Genomic DNA, 18,496 nt, shown 5'->3' with positions numbered 1-18,496 from the left:
CATGTGCAAAGACTGAGCGAGGCAGGGGGAGAGACGGATGATGAAGCGAGGGGTGCAGAAGGATGGATGGAGGCAGGCGAAGAGAGAGAGAGACGTGAGCTGCTAGTTGGAAATATAGGAGGTCAAATTGATGTATGAGTCGGGGGACAAATGGTCAAAGAGCCTATGGAAAGTGTCAGTGCTTCTGTCTAACCATTATTCATTCTGCATTATGACACATTTCTGATAAGCTCAGAGCTTTAAAAAGCAGATTTTAGAGTAAAGGCATCTTTTCGGAAACATGATGCATGAGTCACTATGTCCTCTTCTGTTTCTCTCCTCCTCTGTCTCCCTAATCTTGCAGCTATATTTAGTACTGGCATAATGCCCTTCCAGACAGATAGGTTGGCAGCAGCATCAGCTCCTCTCTTTTTTTTCCTCTCCTCTCTTTCCATCTCCTCTCTTTTACTCATCTCTCCCCAACTTTCCTTTCCTCTACTGTCCTCTCTTCCCCTTTTGTTTTTTTTTTAACTTTCCTGTCCTCTCCCCCTTTTTGTCATCGCTCTCCTTTCCTCTTCCTAAAACCCTCACACCATGTGGGTATTTAATTGGTATTTACATTGCTGCCAATACAGTGCATCATCAGTCACCATTGATAATGCTGCTGGTCATACATTTAAAACTGTGACAGAAATAAGCTGCTATTAACATAATCACCCAGGACACACAAATGTGAGGGCAGCACCTCATCTATGCATCATCACCATCATCGTCATCATCAGCGTCATCATTATTATCTTTACTGACGCCAGGGGGAAGAAAGGCCTGGTACTCAGCAGCACCAGTGCAGACATACTGTATCACGCTGTAACCTTTGTAGAACAGCGTCCACTGAGGCCATAATTTATCATTTGCGGTAGTGGAACACAAGCAAAAATGCAGCAAACTCATACCCTGCCCTTTAAGAGTAAATAACCTGATTTAAATTTTTCACTTTGGTAAAAGTGCAGATTATCAGCAAAACATGCTTAACCACTGTAAATGTTAAAATAAAAGTGATGCCGCAGAACGCCCCCTGCTGCTTTATTATCATTATAATTATTATTACCACTACTGATGCATTAACCTGTAACCAGCTTTCTCATGTTGTAGCTGGTCGAAGTGGAGCCAATTTGAATGACCACAGTTAGTTTTATCTATAGAGAGGCACCATATTTAATGTGATGGGGGTGTTGTTCTAACCACAGACAGTCATGTTGGATGATATCGGCAGGATGTACTCCAGCGTTTAATGTTGTCTCCTAAAGGAAATTGTCTAAAATGAGCTGGGTTTTAGTATTTCATATTTCAAAGCTGTCTAAAAGCTGCTATAGCCTTTGACTATATGTAGAATATCTGTGACTTCTTGTGTGAGAGCAAACTTTAAATCACATTTTGATATTTAAAATTATAGTTTGATTAATCAAAGTAGTACCTTGGTGCAAGTGGACAAGAAAGAAGTAGATTCAATGTTTTCCCCTCATCCTTTCTGTCATAGACTTCAGTTTATCTGATTATATAAAGTATGTGACAATTATTAACAATTGCATAAAAAGGAATACATTCATAAATACACAGTTTCTGTTGTTACTGTTTCCTGCTTGGCTGTAATATAACAAAAAGTACAATATTTGCCTCTGAAATGTGTTGGACAAGAGGTATAAAGTAACATAAACTGCAAGTACAGTGCCAGTACTTCATCACTGTACATGAGTAAATGAGTAATTTTCCACACATAGGAGCGTCACACCTTTGTACTCGCTGAGCCACTGACTCAGCAGAACAGACGGGAGGAGGAGAGGTAACAATATTATGTCTCATAACACCACGTCACAACAGGGTGGCACTGTAATCAAAAATGCCTGTTTGCCTTTCATTACTGTCAAATGAAGGATTAAAACAAAAGAAACAGGGGGGAGGGGGTGCTGCGGTCAAACCAGAGGGATGTGAGACGCCGGGACAGAAGCATGGATTAACAACCACAGGAAGACAATGAGAAGTTTATATGAAAAATAAGACATTTCCTTTAATAACATCTGTAACATCACGGTTGTATCCTGGTATCATTTTCAATATATTTGACGATGCAGTATACACGTTCATGTGGACATTGAATTGATTAATTGGCATTTATACTAATACAACAAGAAACTGCATTGTTTCCTACAAAGACATAATAAAAGGGCACAAATGGTGTAGCAGCAAAAAAAGAGTGTACGTTTTTCTTTATACATGTAGGCTACAGTAGTACAATGTGTTTGCAGAGAAGGGATTCATTGCAGCTGGAATGAAGATACGAATACATTTCTAACATATGCTGTACGTCATACACAAAGTCATGGCTGAGTATTAGAGATTATAAAATGTTACATGGTTAGTAAGGGGTCTCTAGGCTACTAAGACACTGGAGGCGAGAACAGGGCTACCTTGACAGTACAATGTAGACTGTGCGGATACAAAGCACACGGATGTTTAATACTCACACACACGATCAGGACATTTGAGTAGGATGCTAACGTGTCCAGGCTGTATATCTGAAAGAGTTGTGCTGCAGAATGAGAACTTTAAAACAAGAAAATTCGATGCCACAACTCTTTTGGCAGAATGTCTTCAACATATAAGGTATGTCTGCATGAATGGAGCTTTGCGGTCTGAGTCCATTTGCCCCTTTGTTTTTTTTTCCTTATTGTTGTTCCCCCCAATTGACTAAAACATGTGCTTTGCAACTTTGAACACAAGTGCAATCTGTACTGAGGTTCAAGATTTCCCAGAAACATTTGCTTGCTTTTTTACAGAATGCAATATTAGTATTAAGAAATGAAAGTTGGAAAATGTGTCCATTTACACAAATAACAAATGCATCAGCATAAAAAAGTTGCAAGTGAGTTGGACAAACTTTGGGAAATACACTTTTTCTCTTTCTTCGACGTGTTGAAATATTGCGTTGTGAGGTGACAAAATAAAATTGTTCGGAATTTTTTTTTTGTAAATCTTGTAGGGTATGATAAATATGTAGCTAAACCGGCAGTTTGCTATCTTAGCTTAGCATACAGACTGAAAACTGGGGAAAATCCATAAGCGCTGTAGTTCATTTGTTATATTTCGAATTGTTAGGTCTGAGTAAAAATAGTAATAAACCATTTCCCAGGGGGTCATGAGCCGGACTATTTCTTGGCTAGGAGCAGCGACCTCTGGGCGTTTTTGCAAATAGCAAATATAAAAATGTAACAAATAGTTCTGAACAAAACTGCAACTTGTCCTTTTCTCATATTTCTCATATAAAAGAGCTTTCCCATTTGAATTTATATACGTTTTAGTGCTGCGACACAGATTTAGTTGTGTTTGATCATTGCTATGCTAGCTGTTTGCCACTGTGTCCAATCTTTATGCAAAGCTCAGCTAACTGACTGCTAGCCTCTTTTTCTTCCTCTATTTTTACTGTGGAAGCATGAAAGATGTTTAAATCTTCTAATTTAACTCTTAAGTGTATTTCCCAAAACATGAAACTTCCCTAAAAAGCCCAGAATGGTCACCATTAGTTTTAGGCTACAAATGCTTTGGGAAACAATCTACTGTCCCACACAGTGTCTGGTCTGTTACTCAGAGGACAAGCTCATCTCTCCATCTTTTAAAAAGTGTTTCCTTTCAGATTACTAAAACACACTAAGAAACCCCCTGTAGGTTTCTCCACACCAGTGATTATCACTACATATAATCTGCTGCTTATTGCTGCATGTAAATAAAAACATAATTATCTTTGAAGAGGTCTGAAATAACACAGAGACAGCAACAACAATGCTCTAATACTTGGTCATTAATATGATATGATATAGAGGTAGTGATTGAAGCATTGATTGACAGTTATAACAAACACTGAACAATGAACGTGAGCGTGGAAAAAAATAATCTCATCTCAGGAGAGTATAAATACAGAGCTTATCACACCAACCACTGAAACAAAGTTATTTAGCTTCAAGGCCGAAACACAAATAATTCAGACTCTGGACTGCAATCTGTTTCCAGGTGACTGTTCATTAATGAGCAGGATGACATGAATCCTCGGGGAGAGTGTGGACATGAATCACAGAGTTTCACAGCTACTGTTCCACATGGAGCTAAGACGTCGCCAATAAGATTTACTCTGAATGAGTGTCAAAAATGGGTTTCAACTCTCTGACCAGCCACTGTGGGTCCTCGTCATTGGCAAGCAGCACTCTGGCTTTAGCTCGTCATGCTGACTGGCACGCTGCTCGAGACCTCATCCTTCCTGGACCAGACACAGCTCAACAAACCCCCAGTTCCCACCCGGCAGCCAGGCAGCCATGAGCGATCATGGAGTTAAACCAAGAGATTCAGTCAGAATATAAACAAGTCATGTTCCAAATGAATAATACTCTTTCCATCCCGGCTCGAGCGCGTAACAACAACAGCCATGTTTTCCTTTCACAGCACTGGGAACGGCTATTTGCTTGGTTTCTGAGTGCCCCACTGATTGTTTGAAATACACATTATAATGTATATAGTCTCCCATTCGTGGCCTGTGTGAGCCGTCTCTGTTTAAATTCAATACATTTGGGTATCGGTTCGGATGCTGTGTGCTCATAGCAGGCCACCCAGAGCGACTCTTTATAAGGGTGGATTAAGGATGAACAAAAACAAAACAAAGACACATTCTGCAATATAGAATAACTTTTCAATCATCTTTACAGAATTATAATAAAAATATAAACCAAAGGCGTATAATACAATATGAAAAAAAAGTCAATAAGAGGACTTAACATTAAATTGCAAATATAAACAACAGATAATTATTTGCACACTTTGTGTGGCATGAACAAAAGCTTATGGCTACCTGCATTCATTTCACATTGTGTGTGTGTGTGTGTGTGTGTGTGTGTGTGTGTGTGTGTGTGTGTGTGTGTGTGTGTGTGTGTGTGTGTGTGTGTGTGTGTGTGTGTGTGTGTATGCCTGCAACAGCACAAAGAGAATGTGTTTCTGCATTTGCAGTGTCGTCTGTGTTCCTGGTATTAAAAGTGTGAATGTTTGTGTGTGAAGCAGTGGACAGCCGCCAGGTCCTCATTATTGTCATTCTCCTCACTGCCTAAAAGCGAGGCAAAGGGAGGCAAAGCGGCTGCTTTCAATCGAGGTGCCGAGAAAAAGATGGAGACAAAAGGCCCAAATTAAACAAATGCCGGAAAGCAGCTTGGAGAGCCAGCCCGTGGTCATAGGCTTTGAATGAGAGAGAACGGCTGCAGGGATAACCCATCTGGGTCTTTCAGAGGGAGACCACACAGATACACTCCATCCCTGCATTCAGCTTCACTATAGGTCCTCGCACACTGGGGTGCCAGTTCATGTGCACGTCCTGTGTTCTCCTGCTATGTCTGAGTGTATATGTCCACCAATAATCTGTTTTTCAAATCCTCTTCACAAACATTAGCCTTGACTTAACGTCTCCATGTGTAGTTTCCCTGTGAGCAAAATGTCACAACTTCTACTGCAGCATCAACACGTCTGACGCCTGTGTAGGTCCACTTCATCTCTGTGCTTCTCGTTCGGTATGATCGTTCCTGTTTCATCCCTCTACTCATGGGATGAGTTTAGTGACTCTACACATCGGTGGATACATGATACATGACGGACTGATGGAAGCTTTTCCACAGAAGCAAGCAGGTGGTCAGATGTTTGGCTGCACACACACACACGTATGTAGCTCTACGGTGTATTGAAGCTGTGATGCTACACGTGTTGCTCTACTAGGGCGCTACTACGGGTTCTGATGTGCTTCCGATAATATTTCCTTCAGTCTGAGATAGTGGATGTCCGAGTGTCTGTTTGCTCCATGGCAGTGATGCTGAGTGTGGACGATGAATCAGCAGGAGGCGGCGGAGAGGAGGAGATGAAAAGAAGGTGGATGGACAAGTCAAGTCCTCATGGCATCACACCTGCAACAATAAATAATATTAGTAGACAGTTTTAGCCTGAAATTGTTTTGACAACCATGGAGCTAATACATGTAGGATTCTTCAACTTTTCTGAATATGAGCCTGGTGATAATGTGAGCATGTAAGCTTACTTTGTCCGAAATGGGTTACCCTTTCCCCTCCCCCCATCAAATATACCCCCACTGTTTGGGGTCCAGTGAACATACAGCTTCAATTTCTATGAGTTTAACTTCCTTCACTGATTTGTCTAACATTCAACTCAGTGTGTTGTGTTTTAGTTGCATACCTGTGTGTTTTTTTTCCTGTGTGTGAACTGACCTGCAGCGGTGAGGGTTGAGCCTTCGGCCTTTCCGGCTGCAGCTCTCAGCTTTAATGGTGCAGCGGCACTGACATGTCATCACATCCAGTGCCCACTTCCTCCCTTTGCACGGGCGACAACAAGGCGTCGGTGAGGGCGACGGTGAGGGAGCAGGAGTGGAAGAGAGGGTGGTGGGAGGAGGAGTTGTAGGAGGATGAGGAGATGGGGGAGGAAGAGTCGGGGGAGGATAAGTCCTGGAGGGAAGAGGGGTGTAAAGTAAGGATAGAGGCCAAGTGTATTTATTCCTTGTCACACTTTAAAGCACAGCAGAGGCCGGTGGTTTTGCAGGTTTTTGGTTATTGACTATTGGACAAATGAAAAATTGCGATGAATCATACAACACTGCTGCATAAGCCACCATCTGGGACCAATACAGGCTCTAAAAGAAGCAGCTATTTTGCTATTAATGTTATTCAAGGTCACTACCATGGCTAAAAATGAGATGCAACGCTTGTTTGAACCTGCATAGTGTTTGTCTGAATCACACCCACATGATGCAGTGAGTGGGAGATGCATGACCAATGTGGGATATTGTTTCTTTAGCTGTCGACAAACTCTCTGCTCTTTCTGTCCGTCTGTCTCTGTGTCCGTTACCATGGCTATAGTCACTTGCCTGTAATGGCTATAGTCAGTTTCCTGTGAGGCCTTCAGTTTCTCTTCCAGACACTCTGTACTTTCTGTGAGTCTGAGAAAGTCGCCTGTGTCAGTTGGTCCATTAACTGGAGCTGGTTCTGCCCACGTCTTCCCGGGAGGCTGGCGGCCCTAATGAAGTTACTTAATGAGGCAGAGAGAGGCCATCTTTGTTCACATCCTGATGACCACGCCTGCCGCTGGCATGGACAGAGGAGGTGGCATTTGGGGGTAAATTACCCAGATTTCACCCCTGCCAGAGTCTGAATAAAGCCTGTTCTCAGTGATGGATGGGTGCTGAGAGACATCACACCCAAACCCAGCCACCTCTGGCCCCCGGGGGACGGAAATGACTGACAGCAAAGTGAAGGGGAAGCAGATGAAAACACAAGTTGTGGGGAAAAAGAGCACTAACCCGTTTGTCCTTCAGTGGACCGAAACATGGGAATCATGGCACGTAGCTGCACCCCCCTCAGATCACAGTGTAACAGGTTAATAGTTTCAGGATGTTTCCACAGTCCGTGAATGTTTCTAACTGACCTTCTGAACAGTCTGAGCTGAGAATTATTTACTATCAAGTTATGTTGTCACCATTTTCTTTTGTTTGTTTGTTAGCAAGGTTACGCAACAAGTCCTGAACTGATTTGCACCTAACTTGTATGGGCCACAATACAGTGTGTGTGTGTGTGTGTGTGTGTGTGTGTGTGTGTGTGTGTGTGTGTGTGTGTGTGTGTGTGTGTGTGTGTGTGTGTGTGTGTGTGTGTGGTGTGTGTGTGTGTGTCCTTGACTGGTGTGGCTGTAAAACAAATTGTCCTTCAGTTATAATGTAGACCAGATAACCTAGTTTTGTTCCTAATCAAAACATTCCCACTGAGGCTGACAGTATCTGAACTTAACTCGAAAGTTAAACTCAAGGCTCGTAACTGATTGAAAAACAGTGATTTGTGTTCAGAATATTCAACATACGCAGCTCTGATGTCTCCACTCGTCTTCTGTCTGGATTTGCCTCTCTCCCTTTTCCTGTCTTTTCTCGTCGGCTTCAGATGTGACCTGAGAAAACACAAAATGTGGCACAAAGATAATTAAATGGAGATAAATATAAAAATGTTGCACAACTACATTAACATGAGTATCCATGTATCTATAGAGTGAATATGTTGACTGATATGACCCCAACGTACTTGATGTCCTCATTCAATGTTTTTTAAGGTTTACATAATGTTGATCAGACGTATTTAATTTTACTCAAAATTTGTTTACAGCTGTTCGACAACATGTAATATTTGATATGTTTGGCAAAATTTCTTAAATGAAAAAAAGGGCGGATTGCATAAAAACATCGTCACAATGAGGGTTTCTTAATAAGATTTTAGCTATAGTCTTCTATTGCATCTTCAGTGGGTTATCTCTTCTGTAGTGTGACACACAGTCAGTGTTTGCTGTTTGTACTTATTTTTATAACATTCTTTTTGGCCAGCTCTCTCTTGAAAAGAGAGCTTTTTAATCCCAAAACCCATTTTGTTGAATGAAGGAAAATTAAAGAAATAAAGGGCATTTGTGCTGAAAGTCAGACGCATGTTTGATAAAACCCTGATGCAAACATTTAAGCCTTGAAAAACCTTCATAAATCTCCTTTTCAAACTCAAACAACTCACAGAAACAGCCAGGGTTTAGTGGATTTCAAGGGGAAATAAATAACATTAACTTAGGGTTAGGGTTGTCTGCTTTTCTTTATTTTATTTCTCACATCTATAAAACTCTGTCGTAGCCCCTGAAGTAGAGTTTTGAAAAACAAATTCCACATGATTTTGCTGTGCTTCACAATGAGTAACATTTGATGAGGAAATATGACACTTTTCATGAACTTTATCAGACAGATTGAATAACAAGTTAAAATACTGCTAAAAATATACAATACGCTCCCAGAGTGAGAAAGAGAGAGTGTGTGTGTGTGAGAGAGAGAGAGAGAGAGAGAGAGAGAGAGAGAGAGAGAGAGAGAGAGAGTCAAACACTTCTGAGCTTTGTATTTTAGGTCCTTGTCCATTCTGCCTGTCCTTTATTCGTATTTGTCAGTTCATGTCCTCCTCATCCTGACAGTGTCCAGTATCTTTACTAGGTTGAACCTGTTTTATAATTTAATACTTTATGTACTGGTGCCCTCAGAGCAAAGAGCATCTGCCGCTGCTCTGGTTTAACATTTTCTAGGTTTAATTTCTCTAGGTCACGCTTGTCTTATCCCATCGGCTGTAAACTGTATTGAACTTTAACAGTTTGTGGGGACAGTGTTTACCAGCTTAGCCCTGACATTATTAACTGAGTCTGTTGCTGCTCCTGTCATCTTTGTGGCTTTAATTTACTATCGTGACTCTGCTCCATCGGTCTGTGAGAGAGCACATGGCAGGGGAGATAAAATCATCGCTATGGTGACAACAGGATGAGAGCCGTCCCAGGGGATGCTGGGAGAGAGTCACACAGATGCTTACTCGCCGAAGGACAAACACACACATTTGCACATACCACACAGAAACCAATATTTGCACACATAATAACTCCATCGCACATGTATACTGCTGAGTCTGACCACCTATATGTAAAGATTCAACAGGACCACATACACATGAGCCCTGACTGACTTTTAAAACAGCTCAAATCTACACACACATACATTGGAATCCTTTATTTATGTCCACATCCTAACAGGAAGCAGGGGGACATAAACATTAAAGATGCAATCATTTGATTGTGCGGATGGACCTGCCAGTATGAGGCACACAAACAAACATCAGGGACTCAGCGTCAGTGTCTGTTTCACAGTGTACAACTGTCAGTTCCGACTGACACTCAACAAAACAACTGCCTACCCAACCGAAAGGCTTCATTTGAATTGTTGCATGAATTTATGAACCAAATTTCACAAATCTTTAACGTATCACAACCGTTTCTATAATGTTTTAGTCCACTGACTTTGTATTTGAAGCCCTACAAACAACTTGCACGTGACAGATAAATCGTCCCAGTGAAATAATTGTCACATCCATCATTTTTATTTGTCAATCTAATTACTATTTTGCATCACGGTGAGCCAGATCTCTGGCTGTGTCTGTGTGTCTGGTTTGATTCCACCATAGCGTCTTCATGTTTCCTGCTGTTGTCAATCATCTAACAGAGGCAGAAAAGGCGATATTTTGTTGTGCATTGGAAACTGTGTTGACGATCAATCAAAGGAACTACACAACCGGCCTCAGAAAAGCATAACATTAAACTGGAATCAGAGTCCTGGCAGGTTTTTATTGGAAACTTGGTATTCAAATGCATTAGTCAGACAAGCACGAGTGCATATATTCTGATTGATTATTCTATGTTTAACTGTTGATTCACTTAACATGATGTAATATGGAAACACTGACATGTTTCATGGAGTGAAAGAAAATAGAGCATGGGAATTTGGGAAAGTCTTGTATTTAAAAAAGTGAAATACTGGACAGACTGAGACCTTTGAAGCAAGAGTAGAGTTTCCAAAATGGTAAATTTAACCCACAAAACCAAATGTCTGATGTTTTACCACATGCTGGCACTGGGTAATAAATAACAAGTAGCTAATAAGTATAACCTCAATTCAACAGTATTAGGTCCCTTATAGTTACTTGGGTTCAATCATGAAGTGCAGTTTATGGCTGAAACACTCCTCTGAATATCTCCTCCTCATTAGAAGCATCATCAGCAGAATCATAGTGGCATCATTAGTGCAGAGCTTGGACATTAGTTGATGGACGGGGTTTGATAATGTCGTTAGAAAAACTGAAGATCGAAGAAGCAGATGCATTAAAATAATATTTAAGACAAACAACAAGAGAAAGATCAGAGTTCAGAAAGACGGAGAGAATGAAACAGAGAGTTTGTTACCTCGTTGTGGGTGTTGGCTGGAATTCTTCTTTCAATCTGCACACAGATAAAACAGACTGTGTCAGAGCAGAGGTGCAGTGAGGTCACTGAACAGCAGGTGCATCATGAATCTCTATCTCTGTGCACAGACAATAAAAGAGTTTTCATTACCTGCACTCACACTGGCTGTGCTCGATAAAGGGCAACTCAATGAGCTCATGTTTCATGAAGGACGTCCTCATCAGCTGCACACGGGTTAGAAAATGTCACGTTAAACCACAGACACATCTCACTGTTTCACTTCTAGGGATTTAGTGTGTGAATTTGCATGGATACCTCCATGGTGAGTGTGTGCGTGAGCGAGGGCACACACTCCAGGGCCTCGTCGGCACAGCAGCCGCCACATCGCCTCACCGACACACAGGACGGGACAAAGAGGTGGTGGGTCTCCCCCGGCAACTCCCGCCAAACCTCCACCAGAGTGTCCCGAGGCTCACACCCGCTCCTCGAATACACCTCCAACCACCGCCGCACTGGTGGACCAATACAGACAAATAATGTGTGTTAAATGAACTCTTTCAGGTCCATGCATGAAGATGGGTTCTTTGTAGGAAAAGGGAACATACCTTCTCGACCCTCTCTGGATTTGGGCGAGTCTGCCGGCCGCCAGTGAGCAAGCTGTAGGGAGAAATCCAAATATTTCCAAAGTTAATGAGAAAAAGCACTGTTTAACTAAGTTTGTGAACATCAAGTTGACCTGTTAGCACTTTAGAGTCATGATGAGTGGTTTAATTTCAGTTGAACAAAGCCTTGACACACGTGCGTTAGAAATGAGTCAAAAAGCAGATAAACTAGTTACTAGCTTACGACCTAGTTATGTCTCCAAAAGATCATATAATTCAAGAAAAACAATACTTTTCTACACAGAAAATATCATCATCGTATACCCTTAATGTATTTGATGCTGACTCCCATGATTTACACAATGAATTTAATACCTATATGATCACATCACCCTAAAAACCAAACTAATCAAATTCAAGTAGAAATGTGCAAATATCATCAGCACATTAAATTATAAAATAATTTCCTGTAAGTATTTCCTGTTCACAAACTCTACAATAGTTCACACCTGATAAGATCAGTAGCACATGGTGGTAAGTGACAACCTGAGCTTTGTTACACATGCAGGAGGGTAGGAGCAGGTCTACAGTAGGGTAACAGCTAAATTAAACATAACTCACTCCAGGCTCTGTTATGAAATATTCACTGCACGGTTTTGGTTCAATTTCTGTTCACGACCAAAATCCAACAATATTCTCAAGTCTGAGGGAGGGAGCTTTTTGAGCAGCCTGTATCTGTTACCTTTGCTCTGGAGTCTATCACCTGATTACGGGGGTTTGAAACACCTTCAGCAGCCCCACAGAGACCGATAGTGTGAGACTCTGCCACTGGACTTCACTACGATGAACTGCCACAGTCAGAGAGTAGCTCGGAGTCAATGAGCAGGACAAACATGGTTATTTTATAGAATGAACTGAAGGAAGACTGCGTACTGCAGCTTGTTCAGGGTTGGTTCTGACAGTATTCTATCAATCCAACATTTTGTTGAGGTCCTACAAGTCTTTTTATTTCATCTCATGTTACCCAGATGCAGTTTACTCTAATGTATCCAGTTATGTAACCACTGCTGCCTAGGTGAGAAAAATCCAAGTGGTGGAAAGTACAGTTACTCATTACTTAAGTACCTAATTACATAAGGACAACCTTGAGGTGTTCGTGTTGTTCTGCTACTCAATAACATTTCAGTAATATCCTTTTACTGCATTATGTTTATCTTATAGGTACTTGTTACAGATTTTTCATTCAAAAATATATGTTTATAAAACACGATACTCAACCTATTTGCTTTGTGACCCCTCACAAAAAAGACTTGACACATTCACTCTAAACTTGAAATTGACCAATATTTCACCAATAACGGCAAAGATTTGTCAAAATTTTTTAAAAGATTTGCGAAGCGGAATCATTTTTTCCCACAACTAATCAACTCATGACTTCTGAGGTTTCCGTTGTGACCCTTTGGACGGGCCTCACTCCTGTATGTTGGAATTCACTGGACTTAATTTCCAAATTGTAAATAAGAGGTCAAAAATGTCAAATATCATAAGACTGTCTATCAAGCACAGGACACATTTTGAGAATCAGTGCATTAACTGTTGATATTTTACATACATTTAGCTGATGATACTTCTATACCTTTACTTGAACAGGATTCTGAATGCAGGACCTTTACATCAAACTTCATACATGAATAATTGTAACACTACTGAAAAAACACAAAAAGAGAAACTGCATTTTACAGCCCTGTTTTATTCTCTCTAACACACACACACACACACACACACACACACACAGCCGTTATTTGACTTATGAGTGTGAAGACCAAGGCCACTTGTAAGGGAATGTAGACTTTGTCCAGTTGCCCCCTTTTAACTGCTCCACCCCCTTCTATCCACACACACACACAAACACAACCACACACCCACAACGTTCTGAGTTAGGCTGGGACTGAGGCCATTTTGTGACTGGTAGGATGGGTGCTTAAGTAAGTGTGTCTTTTCTGGATCACTCTTGGAGATGGGGCTAAGATTACCTCCTTTTGGCAGCCTCATGTGCGAGGAGCTCATTCTTTTCTCTCTCTCTCTCTCTTTCTTTCTCTGTCTTTCTCTCACACACAGATACACACAAATGTGCACACACACTTCAGAGTGGCAGCCCAGTGCCATCTGCACTGGTATTGCTGTGTGCCTACTGTCTAACACATCAAACTCTGAGCTACTCCCTGAGCACCCTGTACAGATGGGCCAAGTGTGTGTGTGTGTGTGTGTGTGTGTGTGTGTGTGTGTGTGTGTGTGTGTGTGTGAACGAGACCTTGCCCTTCAGCTATACACCACCTCTCCCACACCAACCCCAAGCTTCATCGCAACAGGAGGAAGAGGATGACCCCTTTTTCAAATAAGCAGCCTGAGAAGCAGACTGCACGAGAGCTGAGCGTCTCGGGTGTGAGACAGCAGCTGTGAGCTGGTGAAGAGGCTTCTCTGTGCACGTTGACGTGTGCCATGTAGTGTCTAGGTTGACGAACCACTAAAACATATACAGCAGCACAAAGTCAGAGCTGGATCCCACACACCACCTCTGAGCACTGCTTGTTCCTGATAGAAGTCTCCAGACATAAATAAAAAAAACAGCACATGCAGGCCTCTCCATGTATGTGCCACTGTGTGTGTGTGTGTGTGTGTGTGTGTGTGTGTGTGTGTGTGTGTGTGTGTGTGTGTGTGTGTGTGTGTGTGTGTGTGTGTGTGTGTGTGTGTGTGCGTCATGTCGTAGACCATGTCAGCACAATCAACCAACATTTCTTATCCCAGAGCAAAACTTCAAGACCATGGAGGATTGTGGGTACCACTGTCTAATGAGGGTCCATTATAAAACATTATAAAGGTAGCTAGAGGCTTTAGGGCAAAAACAATTAGTCTATTCATCCATTAATCAGCTGACAGAAATGTATATAGTACTAGTTTCTGCTAGTCTCTGCTAAATGAAAATCTTTTAAGATTGTTGGTCAAACATGACAAGAAATGGGATCTGGAAAAATGCAAGGTTTTTTTTTGTACTTTATGTTCATGTCATTTCATAAACTAACTAATCTATTAAAATCATCCACAGATCAATTGATAATGAAAAATAAAACGTTGGGTGCAGCCATAAATGACTCCATCACTGGTTATTAAATAAGTAATGAATTCTTTATAGATCAGTTATATATAAGTAATAAAGAGTAACATTTGGGTTGCCAGATTGGAGGCTGAACAACACTTTAGCAGAACACTTGTCAGTTTCACTAACTAGCTCATTGATTCCACAGGAATATTTCTAAAAATGTAATGGCAATAAACTGATACATTAAATTAATTACCTTATTCACTCTCTGACCAATAGTTAGATCAGAAAATTTGAGGCACTTTCACACCTGTACAGTCAGTATGAAGCTGCAGCTAGCGGTCTGTTAGCTTAGCTCTGGCTTTGACCATCTGCTAAAAAGAAACTTTCAATACCTTAAAAGCTCACTGAATAACACATGAAGTATATTTTGTGCTTCAAGTAGTATTTACTCTGTACAAAAGCTATGCACAAAAAAGTGACATTTCACCATTTAACAGGTGGTTGAGTGCACTCATCATGTCCAAGCCAACAAAATAGATAAATATTTAGTATATTATTAGTATAAATAAAACAAACAATTGAAAAATGTTTAGAAATGAGGTTTAAAGGCACTGAGCCAGGCGAGCTGTTTCCACTCTGTATGCTAAGCTAAGCTAACGACAGTCTTTAATTGTTTAAAACTTGAATATAAATAAAATAGTTAAACTGATATATTATTGCTATATTGCCATATTGCTAGTGGCAGGATGCCGGAACACAGAATAGCCATATTTCAAGATGTCAAACGCTGGGGGAGGATTTTTCACAACATGGCAACCCTGAAGTATGATCTTACCAGTGGCTCATGATCTGCAAAGCTTTAGTGATTTTATTTATTACGGCTAATAAATGGTGCCTCATTAGAAGGTAGCAGTGAACGAGTTTATGACAGGAGACCATAAATACCAGAAAGTGACTGTAAAGTAATCTTAACACTGTTACAGCCCACAGTGAGGTTTCCTGTCACAGGGCCAGAGAAGTGACAAGTGTCATTGACCTGGGGGATAACTTCCACAAAAGCCCCACATGATCTCCACCAGACCCAAACCACACAAATACAGAAGAATTCATTTCAATCAAGTGACTCTAAACATGCAGTCACCTGACAGGTCCTGCAGCCCTTTCAGGTCAAACCATACATTCATACCTTGGCATGGGACGCGGGTATTCTGGTGAGCAGCAGGAACTGAAACATTCCTAGAATAACTTGAAGCATAATCCCCATTGTGCAGGAGTCCAAGGGGCACGCAAAAAATATTTTTGGAGCAATCCCCCCCCCCAAAAAAACAAAAAAAATCAGGAAAGGAAAGAAAAAGAAATGAAGGTGCACGTCGGTCTGTCTCCAATTCAGCTCAGTGTCCAGTAATCCAGGGTCCCGGCCTCCTCCCGGGGTGGCATCCTCACAACTGGAACACAAACTTAGACCCTAAATGATCAGGAGACACTTCCCAGCCCCGATTAGAGTTTCTTCATTGGACTCAGGAGCGGGCTGCGCGGCGGCTACACCACTCATCCATCCCAGGCACATGCGACGCGCCTGTCTCAAGTCATGCTTTCACCTCTGACTCGAAAATCCGCTTCTTTTTGGTGACACCTGCGTAAACTTTAAGTGACGCGTCCTTGTGTATTCAGGACACCGTCAGCCTGCTGGTCCTGGTCCCGTGGAGCTGCGGTGAGAGGTCCGGGGTGGCCTGACTCATTCCCGCTGAAACGTGCCGCTCTCAGAAAAGCCCGAGTCGCTGGAAACGAAGAGAACGAATCACATCCTCCAGCCACAGCACGTTGATCCGGGGATGATCCGACGCTTCGGGCCGACAGTGCCGCATATTCCTCTGTCCCCGGCTCGGTCACAGTCTCTCCACACTGTCGCTCCTTCTGAAAATGTGACGTTTCCCCTCCAGGCGCATCTTCCCGTTTTTTTTGGTGCTTTTTTTTTTTTATCCCCTTATAAATAAACCTGGAATAACATCATGCACTGACATGGCAGCAGAGCTACAGCACAGCAGCACAGACACACACACAAGACAGGTCTGGAAATGTGGCAGTGTTCATATGTTGTTGTGATCGCTTTCCTCATTTCCTCTGCCCTTGAGACGCACGCAGCGTAACCATTGCGCTGCCAACTTTTTCCAAACGGGACAGGCGCACTGAATACAGGTGCGGCGTGTCTGTTGGTCCCGGTGTGGGGGGGGGGGGGGGGGGGGGGGGGGGGGGGCGCCTCCAAGGGCCCCTCACAAGTGTAGGTGTTCCCGTTTTTTTCTGATATCTATGTTTCAGTGTGTTGAGTCTTCAACGTAGGTATTTCATATAATGATTCTTGAATTCAACTGTGTATAATGAGCTGTAACTTGTCATTGGTGAATTGACAAAAAAGATTTGAATCTGCAACTGTTTTGATTCAAGGTTTTCAGTAAATTGAATGGCAAGATGGAAACTGATGGAAGCAGGTCCGTGTCTTCTGGCATTTTTTCAAAATCAATAAACTATCTATCCATCTTCGAGCATTTTTCGGGATCTATGAAGTCTCTCTCTCTCTCTCTCTCTCTCTCTCTCTCTCTCTCTATATATATATATATATATATATATATATCTATCTTCTGGCATTTTTCTGGATCGATACAGTATCTCTCTCTCTCTTTCTCTCTCCTATTGACCAATGTATTATTCGAGAAAATAACCAATAAATGAAAGTAATAATATATTTAAATTGGACAACTTTCTGTCAAACAAAACAACAGACTCCTGTATTGTCCTGAATTCCTGGTTGTGTCAAGAAGAACTCAACTCTAACCGAAATAACAGCACTGTGTCTCATGACACAGTGACACCAATGTGAGTCAACATGCACAACACCTTTCACCCTGAAAGTTATTTGAAATCCAGACACTCGTTTTAATTATTTACAAGTGTGTATCCTGCTCTGACACGTCAAAATGTCTCATGTGGAAAAAGATTGTTTGCCTTTCGGAAAACTAATGTGAAATAGACCCAGAAAATCATACAAACAAGTTTAACCAACTTGACAAAACCCCAATAATTCAGAAACATAGAGCTTTTTGATGTCAGGAGATGGGCTGTAATGTTGTTAGGGAGACTTCAGTAATACATTTGCACTATAATTTGACCCAGTACTTGCAAACACACTGCATCCAATCAATTATCTCAGGACCACATCAAATGCGGCAGTGTGGCGTGAAAGTCTGAGAGTCAATCTGTAGCTGATCAAGTCAATGATTTATTTTCCTGCTCCATATCAGTCTTTTGTTTTCCAAATAATAAATCAGAGGGGATACCTGTCAGACACGCAGGGTAATATGTCACCGCATGATTGGACACTTTTCTTCTGCAGCTCAGATAAAAATCAATTCATGTCGTCTTTTAAAGATGGTTTTTATTTTGTAGTAGCCTTTCCCATGAGCCTTGTCTTCCAAATGTGTGTGTAGGCATGCTGACACCAGAATCTCAGTCATTATGGTGTGTTTGGGTTATGACAGGGCACTCACACGCCACATGAGGGTGAGGGTGTCTGTATGCAATGCGGGGGATAAGTTATCTCCTGCTGAAGTCTGGTGACAAGAAGACAAGACTTGCACCGAGAAGAAGGGGGGAAAAAAATTAAAAAAGGCAATACGGTTTCCTGAAAAAAAATTCACATACATTTCTAGGATTCCATAAGTTCCGTCCATACATGTGCAAGTATTCTTAAACAGAAAACACTGGAGACTGAAGTCTTTTTTTCCCCCCATCGTGCCATTAACAAATGCTGCGTTCGCACAGAAGATTAATGAGCAGTTTCATAACCAAAACGAAACAGAACTTTCAAGGTAATGTAAACATGCAAATAAACAATATATGTACTGTAACTGCAGAGTCAGATATCAGCCAATCACAAATCCAAATG

The 18,496-nt window shown here is 41.6% G+C and overlaps 1 protein-coding gene across 2 annotated transcripts; it reads right to left on the bottom strand.

Annotated features, from left to right (window-relative positions):
* Positions 1–2,018: 2,018 nt before the first annotated feature.
* vegfba (vascular endothelial growth factor Ba) lies at positions 2,019–16,783 on the bottom strand. 2 transcript variants are annotated; one of them, XM_034598028.1, is made up of 8 exons: positions 15,743–16,783; positions 11,460–11,511; positions 11,170–11,366; positions 11,005–11,078; positions 10,855–10,890; positions 7,918–8,001; positions 6,282–6,515; positions 2,019–5,963 (listed from the first exon to the last, which is right to left on the bottom strand). In XM_034598028.1, exons 1-8 carry the CDS (start codon positions 15,818–15,820, stop codon positions 5,942–5,944), a joined length of 777 nt encoding a protein of 258 aa, XP_034453919.1. In that variant the 5' UTR covers positions 15,821–16,783; the 3' UTR covers positions 2,019–5,941. The 2 variants fall into 2 exon arrangements, with proteins under 2 accessions (XP_034453919.1, XP_034453920.1); XM_034598029.1 differs by lacking the exon at positions 7,918–8,001.
* Between the last annotated feature and the right edge of the window lie 1,713 nt (positions 16,784–18,496).

Source organism: Hippoglossus hippoglossus, chromosome 10 (genome assembly GCF_009819705.1).
Source record: "Hippoglossus hippoglossus isolate fHipHip1 chromosome 10, fHipHip1.pri, whole genome shotgun sequence".
Lineage (NCBI taxonomy): Eukaryota > Metazoa > Chordata > Actinopteri > Pleuronectiformes > Pleuronectidae > Hippoglossus > Hippoglossus hippoglossus.
The sequence above is the reverse complement of the archived record's forward strand: the minus strand, read 5'-3'. Positions and strand labels throughout refer to the sequence as shown.